This window comes from Acipenser ruthenus, chromosome 23, assembly GCF_902713425.1.
Source record: "Acipenser ruthenus chromosome 23, fAciRut3.2 maternal haplotype, whole genome shotgun sequence".
Taxonomy (NCBI): domain Eukaryota; kingdom Metazoa; phylum Chordata; class Actinopteri; order Acipenseriformes; family Acipenseridae; genus Acipenser; species Acipenser ruthenus.
The window spans coordinates 28,026,228-28,040,864 of record NC_081211.1 but is presented as its reverse complement, the minus strand read 5'-3'; the positions used below and the strand labels follow the sequence as shown (position 1 = coordinate 28,040,864).

General features: G+C 43.3%; 1 protein-coding gene across 5 annotated transcripts in view; it reads right to left on the bottom strand.

Annotated features, from left to right (window-relative positions):
• Positions 1-12,799, bottom strand: part of LOC117413327 (PDZ and LIM domain protein 7-like) — a 34,491-nt gene extending 21,692 nt beyond the window's left edge. The window contains exons 1-2 of one of the 5 annotated variants that reach the window (XM_058997118.1): positions 12,667-12,799; positions 7,333-7,438 (exon numbers count right to left, since the gene is read on the bottom strand). In XM_058997118.1, coding sequence (XP_058853101.1) covers positions 7,333-7,428 — 96 coding nt within the window. In that variant the 5' untranslated portion in view covers positions 7,429-7,438; positions 12,667-12,799. Of the gene's footprint in view, positions 1-7,332; positions 7,439-8,657; positions 8,814-12,267; positions 12,366-12,535 lie in introns of those variants that run through there. The other 4 variants (XM_034022358.3, XM_034022359.3, XM_058997115.1 and 1 more) reach the window with 4 other exon arrangements.
• Between the last annotated feature and the right edge of the window lie 1,838 nt (positions 12,800-14,637).

The window sequence follows — 14,637 nt, the reverse complement described above, 5'->3', positions numbered from 1 at the left end:
CATGAATGATGAACAATGGCATTTAGAGTTGTTATGAAAACATGCTCCCGCTGTCTCATTTAAAGCCTATAACCATTGCCCATGTATTGTTAAGCCCCTATTTACAATGTCAAACAGCAACTTCACTGAGGTTAGAGAAAACCTGCTGCCCTTCAGTTTCTAGAAGACATTGTACTACATCTACTACTTCACATGGCATGTTCAAAAAATGGAATTGCAGGAAGGTTCCAAAGTGGTATCCTAATTTAAACTAAACTATGCATGGACCCTGTATCCTGCACGGTGTCAGGGCTGATTCAGCCTTGACTGGAAACTGAACCCAGGACCTTCTGATCCCCTGCAGTCTATACAATCCCCCTGGCCCTGCAGCTGGTCTTGGCTGAAGTGTCTGTGGTAGCAAGGGGGCTCTCTGCTTTGAGTTTCACTTCCCTTAGACGTTCTCTCATCGTAGCTTGGTGACTGGACTCTTCCAAAGAGGCTGTAGTAGCCTGGATACGCCAGTGACCTGCGACCCCTCTAGTCTCCGGAGCCCAATTCGGACTGCTTCACGAGCCTGTTAAAAGAGTTGCTTCACCACAGCGGTGGACAGTAGGAAAGCAACCACTATGGTCAAGAAAAGGCTAAACAAATTACCAAACCTAGTTAATGCTTCCCTAGAGCTGTATAAAATGTAACATTATAACATTTAAAAGATATTTAAACATTGATTTTCCATATTGGTCAGTCTTACACTACAGATCCAACAGGCAGCACTGTCAGCTGATCATGTGATCCTAGTCACATGCCCACTAGCTAAGCAAGAGGCGCCAAGCCAGCGTGACGTTCCCGGTCGAGTTATGGCGAGCCCAGCAGTACAGTAGTTGTATGGCACTTCATGTATTGTTTACCAAGCTGTTGCTGCTGACTGTTTTGGGAGTTGTTTTTACAGCTGGTGGTTTTGAAAATAAATGCCTTTTAACCACGCTAGTAATCTGTTGAAATGTACTGCTGACAAACAAATAGTTTATTTTGTTTTGCTTCTTTTATTTGCCATTCCTAGCAAAGCCAGCCAACGGCTGCTTGTTTTGGCGTGAACGCTAATGCAGAACCTTTGACAGTTTATGAATATTTTATGGTTTTCAAGGTTACTGCTGTTACAAAAAAAAAAAAAAAAAACAGACACCTTTATCCAAGGCGACTTACAGAGACTAGGGTGTGTGAACTATGCATCAGCTGCAGAGTCACTTACAACTATGTCTCACCCGAAAGACGGAGCACAAGGAGGTTAAGTGACTTGCTCAGGGTCACACAATGAGTCAGTGGCTGAGATGGGAGCTGAGCCGGGGACCTCCTAGTTACAAGCCTGTTTCTTTAACCACTGGACCACTCAGCCTCCAACCTTGCATTTTGGGAGACCTTAATAGATGAGAAGATTACTAGAATAAAAACCAAACGTGCATTAGCTGGATCTGTGAACTCACTGTGAACTGTGAAAATAAACGTTGAGCAAGCCTAGAGCTACAACACACAGTGGTTCTTTAATATCTGCAGCAGAGTCTGGGTGCCGAACTGTCATAGTAGTCTGTTACTAAAAACTACAGATATCTTATTATGGCTGCAGTCGGTCTCACTGAATGGCAGGTGCTGTACAAGATCTCAGCTAATGCACCTCAGAAACCCTGCCCTGACAGACCTGCATCAACCTTTCCTGTTATTCAGTCCAGTCTGAATCCTGGGAGTCCTCTTTGAAACCCAATGGGAACGGTTCTGCTGGCGGATCTCAGCTAGTTAGCTCTGATTGAACCCTTCCCCCAGGAACAAGCCGTTCAGTGTCCCAGTGGTTTTGGAGATTGAGACATTGTTATGGGGCTGGTGCTCTGTTGTGTTATTATGTTGTGGTGTTTTGAGCAGGGTGCAGGGTATTGAACCTCCCAGTGTGAGAGACGGGAACATCTGATCCCGATGCGCCTCACAGCTGTTCCATCGCTCGGGTACATGGCATCAAAGTGCTGAGGTCAGGGCTTCAGGAGGATAGAAATAACTGCAACACCATGGGGCTAGGGACGGTCAACAAAGGACAGAGCAGCCAGGTCAAGGCAATTGGTTAGGGACAGTCATCACATGACAACAGCAATGTCGGACACAGATGAAGTAGGAATCCAACAGATAAATTTAATACTGCCACGTCAATGTATTATTGTATTAAAACAGCAATGTGTATCTTTAGTGATCTACATTGCAAACCTTGCAGTTTGAGCAACTACTGCTAAGTAACAAAGACAGGGAATATTAATAAATAAAACCAGCAGAATCCACTAAACAGATCTCTTAGGGTAGCTTTGAAAAGGCCTGAAGGTGCACTAGAACATTACAAATCCATCACCTCAAAACCAGGGATTGATTAAATACTGTACTTTAGTAAATGGCAGGAGACCTTGCGAGAAAACACATAACACCATGTTCCTTCGTGGAATGTGGGTGATAAAGAAAACTGCAATACTACATTGAAGATAATAGCAATATTCTGCACACAGTCTGTTACTACCCCGTGACTTTCAGAGATAAATGTTAGTAAAAAGCAAGTGCCAGCAACAGAGTCACCTCTTAAACACGCTCTGAACTGATCAGGCTTATTGCAGGAGTTATCCAACCAGCAATTAGCCACTGGAAGAAATACAGGACAGGAGGTCAGAAACCTGGGCTTTAGGTAATAATCTAAAACCCTACTCACCACACCCAGCATGTGAATGAAAACACCGATCCAGAACTCGCAGCTTCTCTGCCGAGAAGTTGTGTTATGTAGCAGACTAACATTTTGCAGATGTGGAAATGGGTAGACTGTGTTCCCTGATTTGGAGAAACTTTCAGGGATCACTTGGGATATGTTCACGGACCATCGCCTGGAACCCCTTCTCTCTCTTTGGGGATGGGAGATAAAGTAGATACACTCTAAACTTAAAACAGCTCATATGTGCACCCAAGCAGTTTCCGTTTCAGTTCTAAATTCAGTTTAATAGTTATGGGTCATAACGTACACGTGGACCTCCATGCACAAGAGCTGAAAAGCATGCTCTTTCCTAGAGAGACAGCAGGTGAAGGGGATGCAATCTGAGGAATGATCAGTTTAAAACCAGGGGAGGACGCTTCCTGCTCAAACACGCCCCCTGGCCCCGACACACACCTCGCCCGTCAGGCAGCCTCTCGGCAGCTCAGCGGAGGAAACATGCCAGGACAGTGCTTAACCCCAGGAGGAATCTCATGTGCACACCAGGAATCCAGCTGACGAGGATCCAAGGGAACATAGTGTTTATATAACATTGTACAAAATACTAAACAAAGCACAGCGCTATCTGCACTGGCCGAATGAGACAGCAGTACTAAACTGAAAGATACTTTTGCAGTAGTCTGGCTGTGTGGACAGCGCACAGGGAAGACCATAAATAATGAAGCACCCAGCCTTTCCACTCAGTCAGGTGCAGAGTGCATTAACTCACAGCTGAATGAACTCCCCTCTGCCTGGTAAAGACTCAAATCCGACACACAATTGCTCAATTTTGGGATGGCTGCCAAGTCTCCCATTTGCTTTTCTAGCAAGGATCAAAAAGTAGTTTGTGGGGTTGCGTCTGGACATGTTAACACAAACCTTTGCCTAACAGCTGTTGCTCTGGGAATCTTTTGTGCAGTCACTCGCTCACACAGAGTTAGTGGGTACTTGCACAGTACCCGAGCGGTTCAATCACACAAGGCTTCAGTGCCAGCAACGAAACTGCTAGTACTGCACACTTCCTTTCCCCGACAGGTCTCAGCAGCTACTGTAATCTGTTTGGCTTTCTATTTCTTCAAAGGATGTACAGCACACCGCTCTTCTGCAACATCAGCCTTTGTGACTCAAGGGTGAACAGTTCCCAGTCATGGGAACAACATTATAAAAATCCCATCAAATAAATCAACTTGACAGAATCCCAGATTTGTCATCGCTCCAGATGTCACCCTGCTCGTAGCAGGATGTGAAGGAGTGCTGACCAAGGATTTCAAATACCTGTTCTCAACTCCTAAGAATTATCAACGGCCCACCTTGTTGGTTATTTGCTGAATAACATTAGCAGCATTACCTACTGTTTGATTTCAACAAACAGATAGATAACGGGTGTCAGATAATAATTCTAGTAAAAGCTGCCGAAGATTGCAAGCTGGGCTACATGTGACAGTTACCTGATCAGGGGTCACAATCCTCACAACATGGCTACAGGTACTGCGCTGCATTTGATAGGAGATTACTATAATAAAAGCAGCATGGCCATGCATTCCCACTGGGGGTCATCCTGTTAGTGCAGCCATCAAAACCAAGGTTACTGCCCTAAAGCTAGGGTTAGCTCATCTGCAAATGAATTTAGTTTTCCAGTGTGCCTAGGTTTAACCTAAATAATAATAATAATAATAATAATAATAATAATAATAATAATAATAATAATAATAATAATAATAAAGCTGCAACAACTGTGTTGATCCAAGTGCAATGACTAGGGCTCAGCTGATGTCATCCCTAAATATGTATCCTATACTGCCAAGTGCGAGGTGATCTCATTGCACCTCCTTCTCTCCCATCCGAGTTTCACCAGATCTCTGCCAAACAAGCTTCGTCCTGCCTCTCGCCAGCACGGCATCTGTTTGCATTTATTTTTACTTCATTTGTGCAAACATGGAATTGAATTAGTCCCCACCCTCATTCTCTTGTACCTTGCACGAGACTAAAACTGCTTTGAGAGGTCCCTACAGAAATGCAGAGCATGAAAGAGAGTCTGGCTCAGCGGGTACGGAGGCGGACTGGGAGACAGTGTGACCTAGTGTTTAAAGCCAAGGGACTGAAGCGGTGGGACCCAGTGGTTTTAAAAAAAAAAAAAAAAAGAAATTAATAAATAAAAGGTAAATACACTTGACATACTGGTAAATGTAAGTCCAGTGTATTTGACATACATTTACCCCCCCCACACACAGCTGGAAAGGTTTAAAATAGATTGTGCTTTGGTAAGAGTCTAACTGAACCTAACTTTTCCACATACCAGCTTTATCATAACATTTACAGACAAGCCCATATACTGTAGGCAAGCAGAGCGCAACAACTCATCTATCGAGTTCATGATTTATTACCACATGCCAGTGCTGAAGCACACCTACCAGCTGCCAGCTCCCCTTGGATGCTGCTGCCATGCACCCTAACATTTGGAAAGGCGTACAAATAAGGGCAGGAAAGTGCCAAGCGGGGAGGGCGGGTGATACAGGCATTCGTAGCTATTGGGCTGCAATTCCTTCAGCTATGCTTTCGACCTATAAGGAGAACAGCACACAGTTCTGGAGTAGAATGCAGAGCAGCATTTCCTTTTGTGGAGCTCTGCTGTCTGTGAAAACCGTACAGCTTCGCAGCAGCAGGGAGGGGGGCGGGGCGGGAGGGATGACTACAGTTTGATCTGAAACAGACAGGGCTTTCCAGAAATCTGTGTGACCCCGGACTTCCAGGCAGGCAAGGGAATCATATGGATATCATTAAGCTTTCTTCAGAGTCCCCATCCCCTGTTACACATTATCAAGCATGCCCATTTCATAATGCAAATGCCCTTCCTCCCTCCCCCTTTCTCAATACAAAAAAGCATTAACCTGGCACACCTAGTGTTGATCAGCACCCTAACACTCATGTGTTGCTCCTGAACATGGCAGCAAGATCCCCAGATGGCTACTTTGCAGGTAGTCATGGAAACAGCCTAAACCAGGATGAGGGAGCACAAATTCTCTCTGCTGTGCCCCCTCTGGATCTCAACAGGGCCTCTCTTGAAGACTTGTTAACATCAGTCAGGCTGCAGCAATAATGAAACGAGGATCAAGGCAGACCAGCCTGAATTCCAGCAAGCACCAGGTGTAATGACCAGAGCGAAAGGAGTGTTGCTATGGCGACTATCTCTGGACAAACAGACTCCAGGCACCAAGCAAAGGTTTATTTGCACAGCATGACCTTTCCGTTTTGGAAAAGTGTTTAATTTCCCTGCGAGGGCTCATAAACTATGTTTACTTACTGAAGAGAGGGCCTTTTGAAGAACCAGCAAATCACTTATTACCTAAAAAGGTTGGAGCAGCATGCTGGGTGGGTGTTGTGGGGTTTGTGGGCCAGGCACAGATGAACAGCTAGCACCCCAGACTGTGAACTGCAGGCCCCGTCCTGCTGTACCGCTGGGACAGACATTGCAATATTACAACAAACACGGCTTGAAATGTCTTCGGTGGCAAAAATCACTGTGTTTGTATTCGTTGTCATAACAGGATTTATAAAAAGAAACTAATGCATAAATGAAGTCTGAAATCAGAAACATTCATTTTACATTATTTCTACTACAAGAAGAATGGTTCACTATTTTCTTGAATAGGCATTTTATTTAGTTAATTATACCTGTTAAACCTGCTACAGAATGGTCCTCCATTATCGGAGTTGCTTCTCGTCAGTCTAGATGGATCAGTCTGGTCTTGTGCAAGTATGCACACCCTCCTATCTTTTCACTACAAAATGCTTCAATGCACACTGATATTATTATACTTGTAGTTTTCAGTTACGCCAAAAACTATTGTGTATAAATCGAAAAATCTGGATTTTAAAAAATAAGAACTTTTGAAAACAAGTTGTTATAAAACTATGTTGTTTCATTTTCTGGTTAATTAAAAAGAAATTCTGGTTAAATATATATTTTTACACATAGGCCTATTTATTCTCCATAACTACGTGTGTGAGTGTCGTTTTAAGAATGGACAGCTGTCACACGAATGCTGATGATGTCTGGAGTTGACTGGTAAAACCTTTAAAATGAGCAGTCACTGAGACGGGCAGCAGGTTTTCCCAGCGGAAACGCTGTGTAATCTCCAAAATGTTTCCACCCTGGGTATTCAAAGGCTAATACGATGACAGATTTATAAAATACATTGCTAGATAAACTAGATTACAGATGGATTAAGATTTTGTTTTCTTCAATTGTTTTCTGTAACACGCCTCTATTAACCAAACCCATTCAATGCTTACCTCATCCACATTAAATATTTAAAGAAATTTAAAAGGAGTGCCTGTGAACAGCTGCCAAGACTCATCACATTTTATAACCTGATCACAAACCTCGACCCACGTTTCTGCCAAAGTTGCTGTAATAAAGGCACAACGCCTGGCTGGTCCAGAGTATTGCTCGGATTCATGACCCGATCGGACAGTAAAAGACCACCTGGACAGAAGCAGTACAAATCTGAAGGGATGGAAGATTCCTCGTTTAGCTTTGTGGTTTTCCATAGCGCTGCAGGTAGCTCTGCAGTGGCGTGCCCTCTTACCCGCGAGACTGTGAGTGGCATGCTGAAATCCTTCCCTCCTTGCAGCCTGAATCCCCATGGAGCCGGTCCCTCCAGAGTCACTGAGTAGACATCCATGCTGCTCCTTCTGCATAACAAAACAGACATTGAATCACTGGTTACTATCATTAGTATTGTTCATAGCCTGGTGGCTTGTTTCACACCAATCGTGAACGAAGCAACTTCAACCAAGATTAATCTGGATCAGTGAAACTGGATCAGTAAAACACACAGAAACAAAAGGAAAACAAAGGAAACATTTTGGTAAATTCAGGTGTCAATGATTGACTGACTGGTATAATTGTATATGTGTACAGCCTAGGAATGTGTTTTTTAAAATCGTAAGAGCTAGCTGGGAGAACTCACAACCCAGTTTAAAGAAATTACACCCAGAGAGACTTGGTCCCATCTATAGCCGCTGCTGTTTTATGAGCACAGCTGTAGCTTTGCAAAGCAAAATTGGTTACATTAACTTTCCCCAAGAGGAATTCAGATTTGCCTTTAACATTTGGTTTCTTATCACAACAAAAAGTACAGTGAAAATCTCCAAGGACGCCAACTGTTCTGCAACACCTTAGAACACACTTGAATGTCTGATGACTGTAGCACACTGCACAAATCAAACCTAACAAGAGGCAGTCTGTTTTAACCCTGCTGAAACCCAACACCTCACTTCCAGTCACGGATTTCACAGCTGCGCCCAAGGTCACAGACCAAGACCGCTGAGCTAGTGGCCGAGCTTGGATCTGAAATTGAAACCAGGATCTCCTGAATGTGATAGAGAAAACATTCATTCACATTGTTCACATTCTTCAGGTGTGAATGGAAGCTACAGGAAGCATGCAGTTGAAGTGAATTTACTTCCAAGCTCTGTTCCATTCCGCCCTTGTTGAACACCAGAGAGTACCTAAAGCAGTGCAGTATAAAAGTGAATTGTGTTTCGTCACGCTATACGATCGAAATGTGCAAACATCTTGTCAGTACACGAATGAGGAGAGCAGACTACAGTGCTGTACGATTCTAAACCCAAACTCAGCTAAAACTTTCCTGGAGTCTGACAAATCAGATGCACCTCCAGCAAACAGAAAAGCTGAACAAAAGTGGATGCAAATGAGGCAGCACTGCATTCAAATCCAAACATTATTCACACTTCAAGAGAGAATGCCGTCAATGCGGGTTTGTAATCAGTTCAGCAACTCTAGGACAATTCCCAAACTGGCTTCCCCAGCTATTACAAACTGAACCAGTGCTAAGTGCCCTCTCCGTACCCCTCAAAAACAACCCCCCAAAACCCCATCCAGACCTACCAGTTCTCCAATGGGCGAGCCTGAAACCTGAGCCTGTTAAACCAGTTAAGAGGGGGTCTGCAGTGAGCCTCAGCTTCCTCACCACAAGCAGTCTCTCCTCAGCTCCAGTGACGGCACAAGCGCTCCGGCTCTCTCCCGGCTCTGCTAGGAGGCTATATAAGGAATGTAAAACTACACCGAACTATTTGAGCACAGCACCCAGTGAGTCACGGCTCAGAGAGGGGACGTCAGCGCCCTGCTTTCCTGGCTCTGCCACTCGCATTCTAACAAATAATGCTGGAGTAGGAAAGAAGAAAGCAAAACATCTAGGATACAAGGCAACATTCCTTCCTGCTCAAACCACATGCATTCCACGCACAGTTACACAGCTGGTAATTAAAAGAGTGAAACTAGCAGTTGAGGGATTTAAAGAGTGTGTGTGTGTGTGTGTGTGTGTGCATGTTCTCATTCTCTTGCTTGTTTCAATTTTTTTTTTGTAAAATAAATAAATAAAAGGCTTTATTTGATTAAAAGGTTTAGGCCTCTGGAGGTTTTTGTAAAGATAAGACACATGCACGGTTAACTATCAGATGTTGGTTTTCATAAACAAGGCACTTTTTTAAAAATCTCTCGGCTGGTAGTGTTCTACAGATCGGGGAACAGCATTAAGGTCAGGCATACCTTGACCCAGCTGGGTAAAAGCAGGACTTCACTGTACACACTTCAGGTCACTCTCAGAGCTCTTTACTCAGAACTCTATTACACACACAGCAGCTGGAACGTGTCAAAGACCAAACCACTTCAGTAACGGAGCCTCCGGCTGACACTTATTTCATTCTCTTAGGTCCTTCCTGGTAGTGCCAAGGATTGGCCAATCAACACTAGTGTTCCTACCCTTTCTGTTGAAATGTTTAGAACAAAAGAACAGGTTGGGGGAAGACAAAAATCCCACTATGAAGATATTCTTGAAAACAGTCAAAGCCTCAGCTTAGCATCTCATCTGAAAGGCTGTGCTGCCCAAGTTCTGAATAACTTATTGATCCTAGAACCACACCCAGACAGATCCCAAGAATATCAGCAGCAACGACAATGACTTTGCAACCTGTTCCATACACCCACCACTCTCCGAGTGCAGAAGTTCTACATGACCATCCGTCTCTAATCGGTTTCCACACGTGTCCTCTGGTCCTGGTCTTGTGCTCCACTAAGAGAGTGACTGGGGTTGACGTACAGCAAAATTCAATTCACAGTTTAGCCTGGCTAACTCTGGCTGGCATTCAGTGATGCACAGAGAGAGAAGCACATCTCACATGGTGGAGTGGCACTATCACACAGTATGTCACCACGCAAAGCTGAGGAAGTGAAGAGAAGTATAAGGCTTCAGGCATCTACACTCGTCTCCAAAGAGGACCTGTCCCCATGCCAGGAGAAGATTAGTGAAGATATCAACACAGGCGTGGCTGAGCAGAGCAAGAACAGACACAGGATGAACCTGGTCTTGGAAAACCAGCTTCAACAACTGGGTTCCAATTAGGTTCATTAATGTGAAAGACAGAATACCACAGCTACACTATCTTACCAAATAACATAACAAGGGTTTATATAGAGGCTGTATTTCACCCTTCCATGCCAACTCCCACCCTCATGTATGCAGAGAAGCTTGTCCAAATCCTGATGAAACTTTACAAGTAGAAGTTACAGTGAGAGAGCTTCACTAAGTATAACATACAATGTCCACATGGTAAAGACATCAATAATAATAAAAAAACACACTCGGACCTTCTTGAAGCTCCTATACTGTGCTTGGCCTCTACAGTCCTTTCCACCACAACAGTTTTATGAGGGGCCAAGCTGATAAACGTACACACGACAGCCAATGAGCTACACATTGCTTTAAAACGACAGCCCTTCCACACACAGTCCAAACTGTGTACCGCTCATAAAACAACTGACTTATGAATGCATTAACAAGCCAAAGTACTGCTTCATCTGGGCAATGGCCTTGTGTGCAAATTAAAAGGTGCAGCAGGCATTCGTATGTGCTCAACACAGTGCACAAGAGAGACCTGCCATCCCCTTTGTTCAGCGAGACTGAACACAGGGGATGTTAAGAAAAACATCAATCTTGGGTGACTATTCAATAAGTACATTCTTCCACAGTTTACACCTTTGTTCACATAAGAAGAAAGCTGACCTTGCGTTGCCTATAGTTACAGCTACAACATGCAGCAGATGGAGGTTATGGAGTGTGATCTGCTAGATCCACAGTAGCTCCAAGGTTTTATTTCCTATAAGAGAACATCACAGAGATGATATTTTCAGCACGGGCTTACAAGGCAACAAGCTTAAAATATGTCAAATCTATTTATAAAACCCTATGGGGCACCTTTAACATCTAGGTTCAACTTCGAACACTGGCTGGCTGGGACTTCCTTCGTATTCCCAAGACTTCCCAGCACCAAGAAACCAATCTGACAGCAAGGCTCAATGTTTGTACGTTTTCATCTGCCACCGAGGTGGAACTGAAAGCCAATTGACGGTAAAGTTCATCTGGGACTCTGACCACCCCGGTTAGGCTCTCTCCAACACGCACTTATAGAAGAAGCTACACGATTGGATAAAGCAACTTTTGACTGCAGAACAAAACAAAAACAACAATTATATTATCAGGGAAATATTGTACACAGCTGAATTCACTTTTAAAACAGCATACATACTACAATGTGACACGTACAGCACAGGCGACATTTGACCTGGAGCGCAGGCAGGCAGGCAGGCAGCCTCAAGTTTGATTTTACAGTGAGATGAAACCGAGTTGTACAGACTGGTTTCACAGTGGTGAAGACGGAAACATGGCATAAATGAGGCCTGAGCAAAACACCTGGGAATTTCCTACAGATCCTTCCTGCTGAGAAGGAGTAAACCGGCCTACAGAATTACAGTCTTTTTTCATGTTGAGGCCAAGTCTAACGTGTAGAGTAGAGTGTACTTGTCTCCAAAAGTTTCACAGACACTCTTGCTCCCACAGGCTCCATATTCATTAGAAAATAAATCTGTGTTATACAGTAATATAATTTCTCAAAAAACATTCATTCATAATAATAATAATAATAATAATAATAATAATAGGGTTTATTACATTTAATTAAATATCATACAGGCACAATGGTTTATTTTCAGCCATTAAGGTTTATTCCATACATTACTATTTTATAAATACAATAAATTACACCATATTATTTTTAATAATAATAATAATAATAATAATAATAATAATAATAATAATAATAATAAATAAATAAAATGTGCCTTATTTTTTCTGAAGGTTAAAGTTATATTATTTCTCTTTCTTCAGCCGTGATGTTACACTACTAGAAGACTTTTTGTAGTAAAATAATACAATATTATATCATTCGCAGGATTATATCTCTGTAAAAACGCAGACGCCACAAATATGTTCCAGTTTACGTCACGAGCGAATGCTGTCCATATCCCAGTAATCGATTCCCAGCACTCTGTAATTCCCAAACGACTGCCGGGCATTCCTCTAAAGTCACAGAACCACCTGGGATTGGCGACTTGGGTCTAATTACTACAAATCGACAGCAGCTACAATTTACTTTTCGCTTACCAGCAAGTAACAACAAAAATGCGTCTCTCCCGTCCTTTGCAGAATTGAAAAGGTTCATTTAATTACCGAAAAGCTTTTCAGTCTAGCCCGCCACTCCCATCTCCGCCTTTTCCTGTTGACAGAACTAAACTAAACATCCACTAAACGACTTATTTATTTCTTGCCAAGACCCGAGGCAACTTATGTTTTTCCAGAAAAAAAAATAGTAATAAGGCTTTTTGCAATCAGCTAGACCGAAGAAAGTGAATGAAATGACGTGTGTAGTTACCTCAATTTTCAAAGGACGTGTGTCGTTGTTTGTAGGCAGCTACGGTCCTTGTAAAGACTTTTATTTGATTTTTGTGTTGTTGTTTTTTTTGTTTTTTTACCCCTCCAAAAGAAGTTTTCCTGCAACTGTACCGCGGAGCAGGACCGGGTCTCCTCGTTCCTTTATAGACGCGGACGGCTGCGGGCTGGATGACGTCATTGGGGGTTGAGTGAGGAATCTCACAGGTACAAAGCCGCGTGACCGCGCCTGCTGCCAGCCCTGCTTGCAAACTGCTCCCAGACTCTTCCTTCCCATCCCAGGCGACTCTTGAGCGCCGCCCTAGGTTGCAATAGGACTTGACATATCTTTGGCTGAGCTTTGAATCGATTTACCGGTTAATGTAATTAAAGCAATTACCGGCACATATGCACGGCGTGTTGAGATGCACAAAAATATCAAACAACAACAAAACGATAACCCGACTGTCGCACGCCTTCACTGACAAGTTAAACTGTGCTACTGGATTAAAAATAGGTCGAAAGAAAGAAAGAAAGAAAGAAAGAAAGAAAGAAAGAAAGAAAGAAAGATGTCAGCACTGAGGTTAGTTAACATACACAGATAGTTCAGATAAACTCTAGTTAATAAACAGCATTTGCAGATCTGCTTTGCAGATTTTACACTAGTGTCTTTTATACATTTTTTGGTTTTGCTTTGCTGAGCCTTGAGTATTCTCCTTTGCACTTGTTTCAGAATGGAGACCAATGAAGAACTAGCAGGCTAATCGATGTCAGGCACTGCTGATTTGGCTCCTCAGCTCAACATCGCTGAAGACAGTGGGTGGGAATCATTACGCTGCTGAGGCGCTGTAGAAGGAGACCTGTGATCGGACTTGGGGTTTTCATTGCTGGAGATTCTAGCACAGCTGTACACTCCTATTAAAAAAACTGTGACATCCTAATAATAAAAAAATGGTTTGAGATCGCGTTAAGCATGTAAGAGGCAAGAAATATGTTTCCTGCAGGGATATTGAATTCCTCGGTCTAAGCAGAAACAGATGGAAACTACCCCTTATGGAATTCATAAATCTGATTAATAATCGCTGAGGAGTGCCCCCTGGTGGTAAGAGTGCTTACAGCGGTGCGTTAATTAGGCAGTGCGAGAGAGAGATGGGGGTACAGAGGTTCGATTCTGAGGCAGCAGTTTCAGCCCTTGCACCTCGGTCATCCCCTGGGTGTTATGACTCTCTTAGTTTCAGTAGTGACACTGATTCAGCAGGGCTCACCGCTGTTTGCTATTGCAGGTAGGTGCTGAAACTGTTACATAAACAATCAACAAGGGAGCGCTCACACCTTGGGTGAAATTGCTGCTATATGTGTTCAAGATGAGCTTGCATTGAGGGGACGCTGCCACTGTAGAAAGGCAGAGATGATTTCAATACAGAGGCTACACAATGGGTCTCGGTCAGTTGTCAGCTTTTCCACTGCCGAGGAAAGGTCTGATATGAACTAATGAGTGGCAGAGTGGAGGTCTGATCGCGCTCTGTTTGTACACCAGGCCACGTTCAATACTCAATCCTGCTTTGATGGTTAATGCTTTAAAAAAGATTTCGCGTAGAAATGATGGCAAAGGCAAGCTGAAATGTGACATTCTGATTGTGTGAATCAGATTGCAAATAAGGTGCTTAGAATGAATACTGGGCTGGATTGAATTCGGTTCTGAACAGTAGCTCAGAGAATAAGGCACTGCCTGTCCATTGGTTATGCTGTTTGAGAACCTGTAGATCAGTTCAAATAAAAAAAAAAAAAATGAAATGCTGTCATGAGCTGCAATATGTGCGTCTGACAGCAGATGGCACCAGAGTATCGAAGAAAAAGTTTTGTGTGTTGAAAGTAATCAGGAGAACCACACCCCCGCACACACACACACACACACACACACACACACACACACACACACACACACACACACACACACACACACACACACACACACACAATATCATTAAATGAGCCATACGTTTGAAAATAGCTGGTCATAAATCTCTTTGTTTCTGACTTGACTCGGTTGCAGGGTTTCTGTCTTGCTTTTCACTTATTTAAAAAGTCCAGGTGTTGTGTGCATAA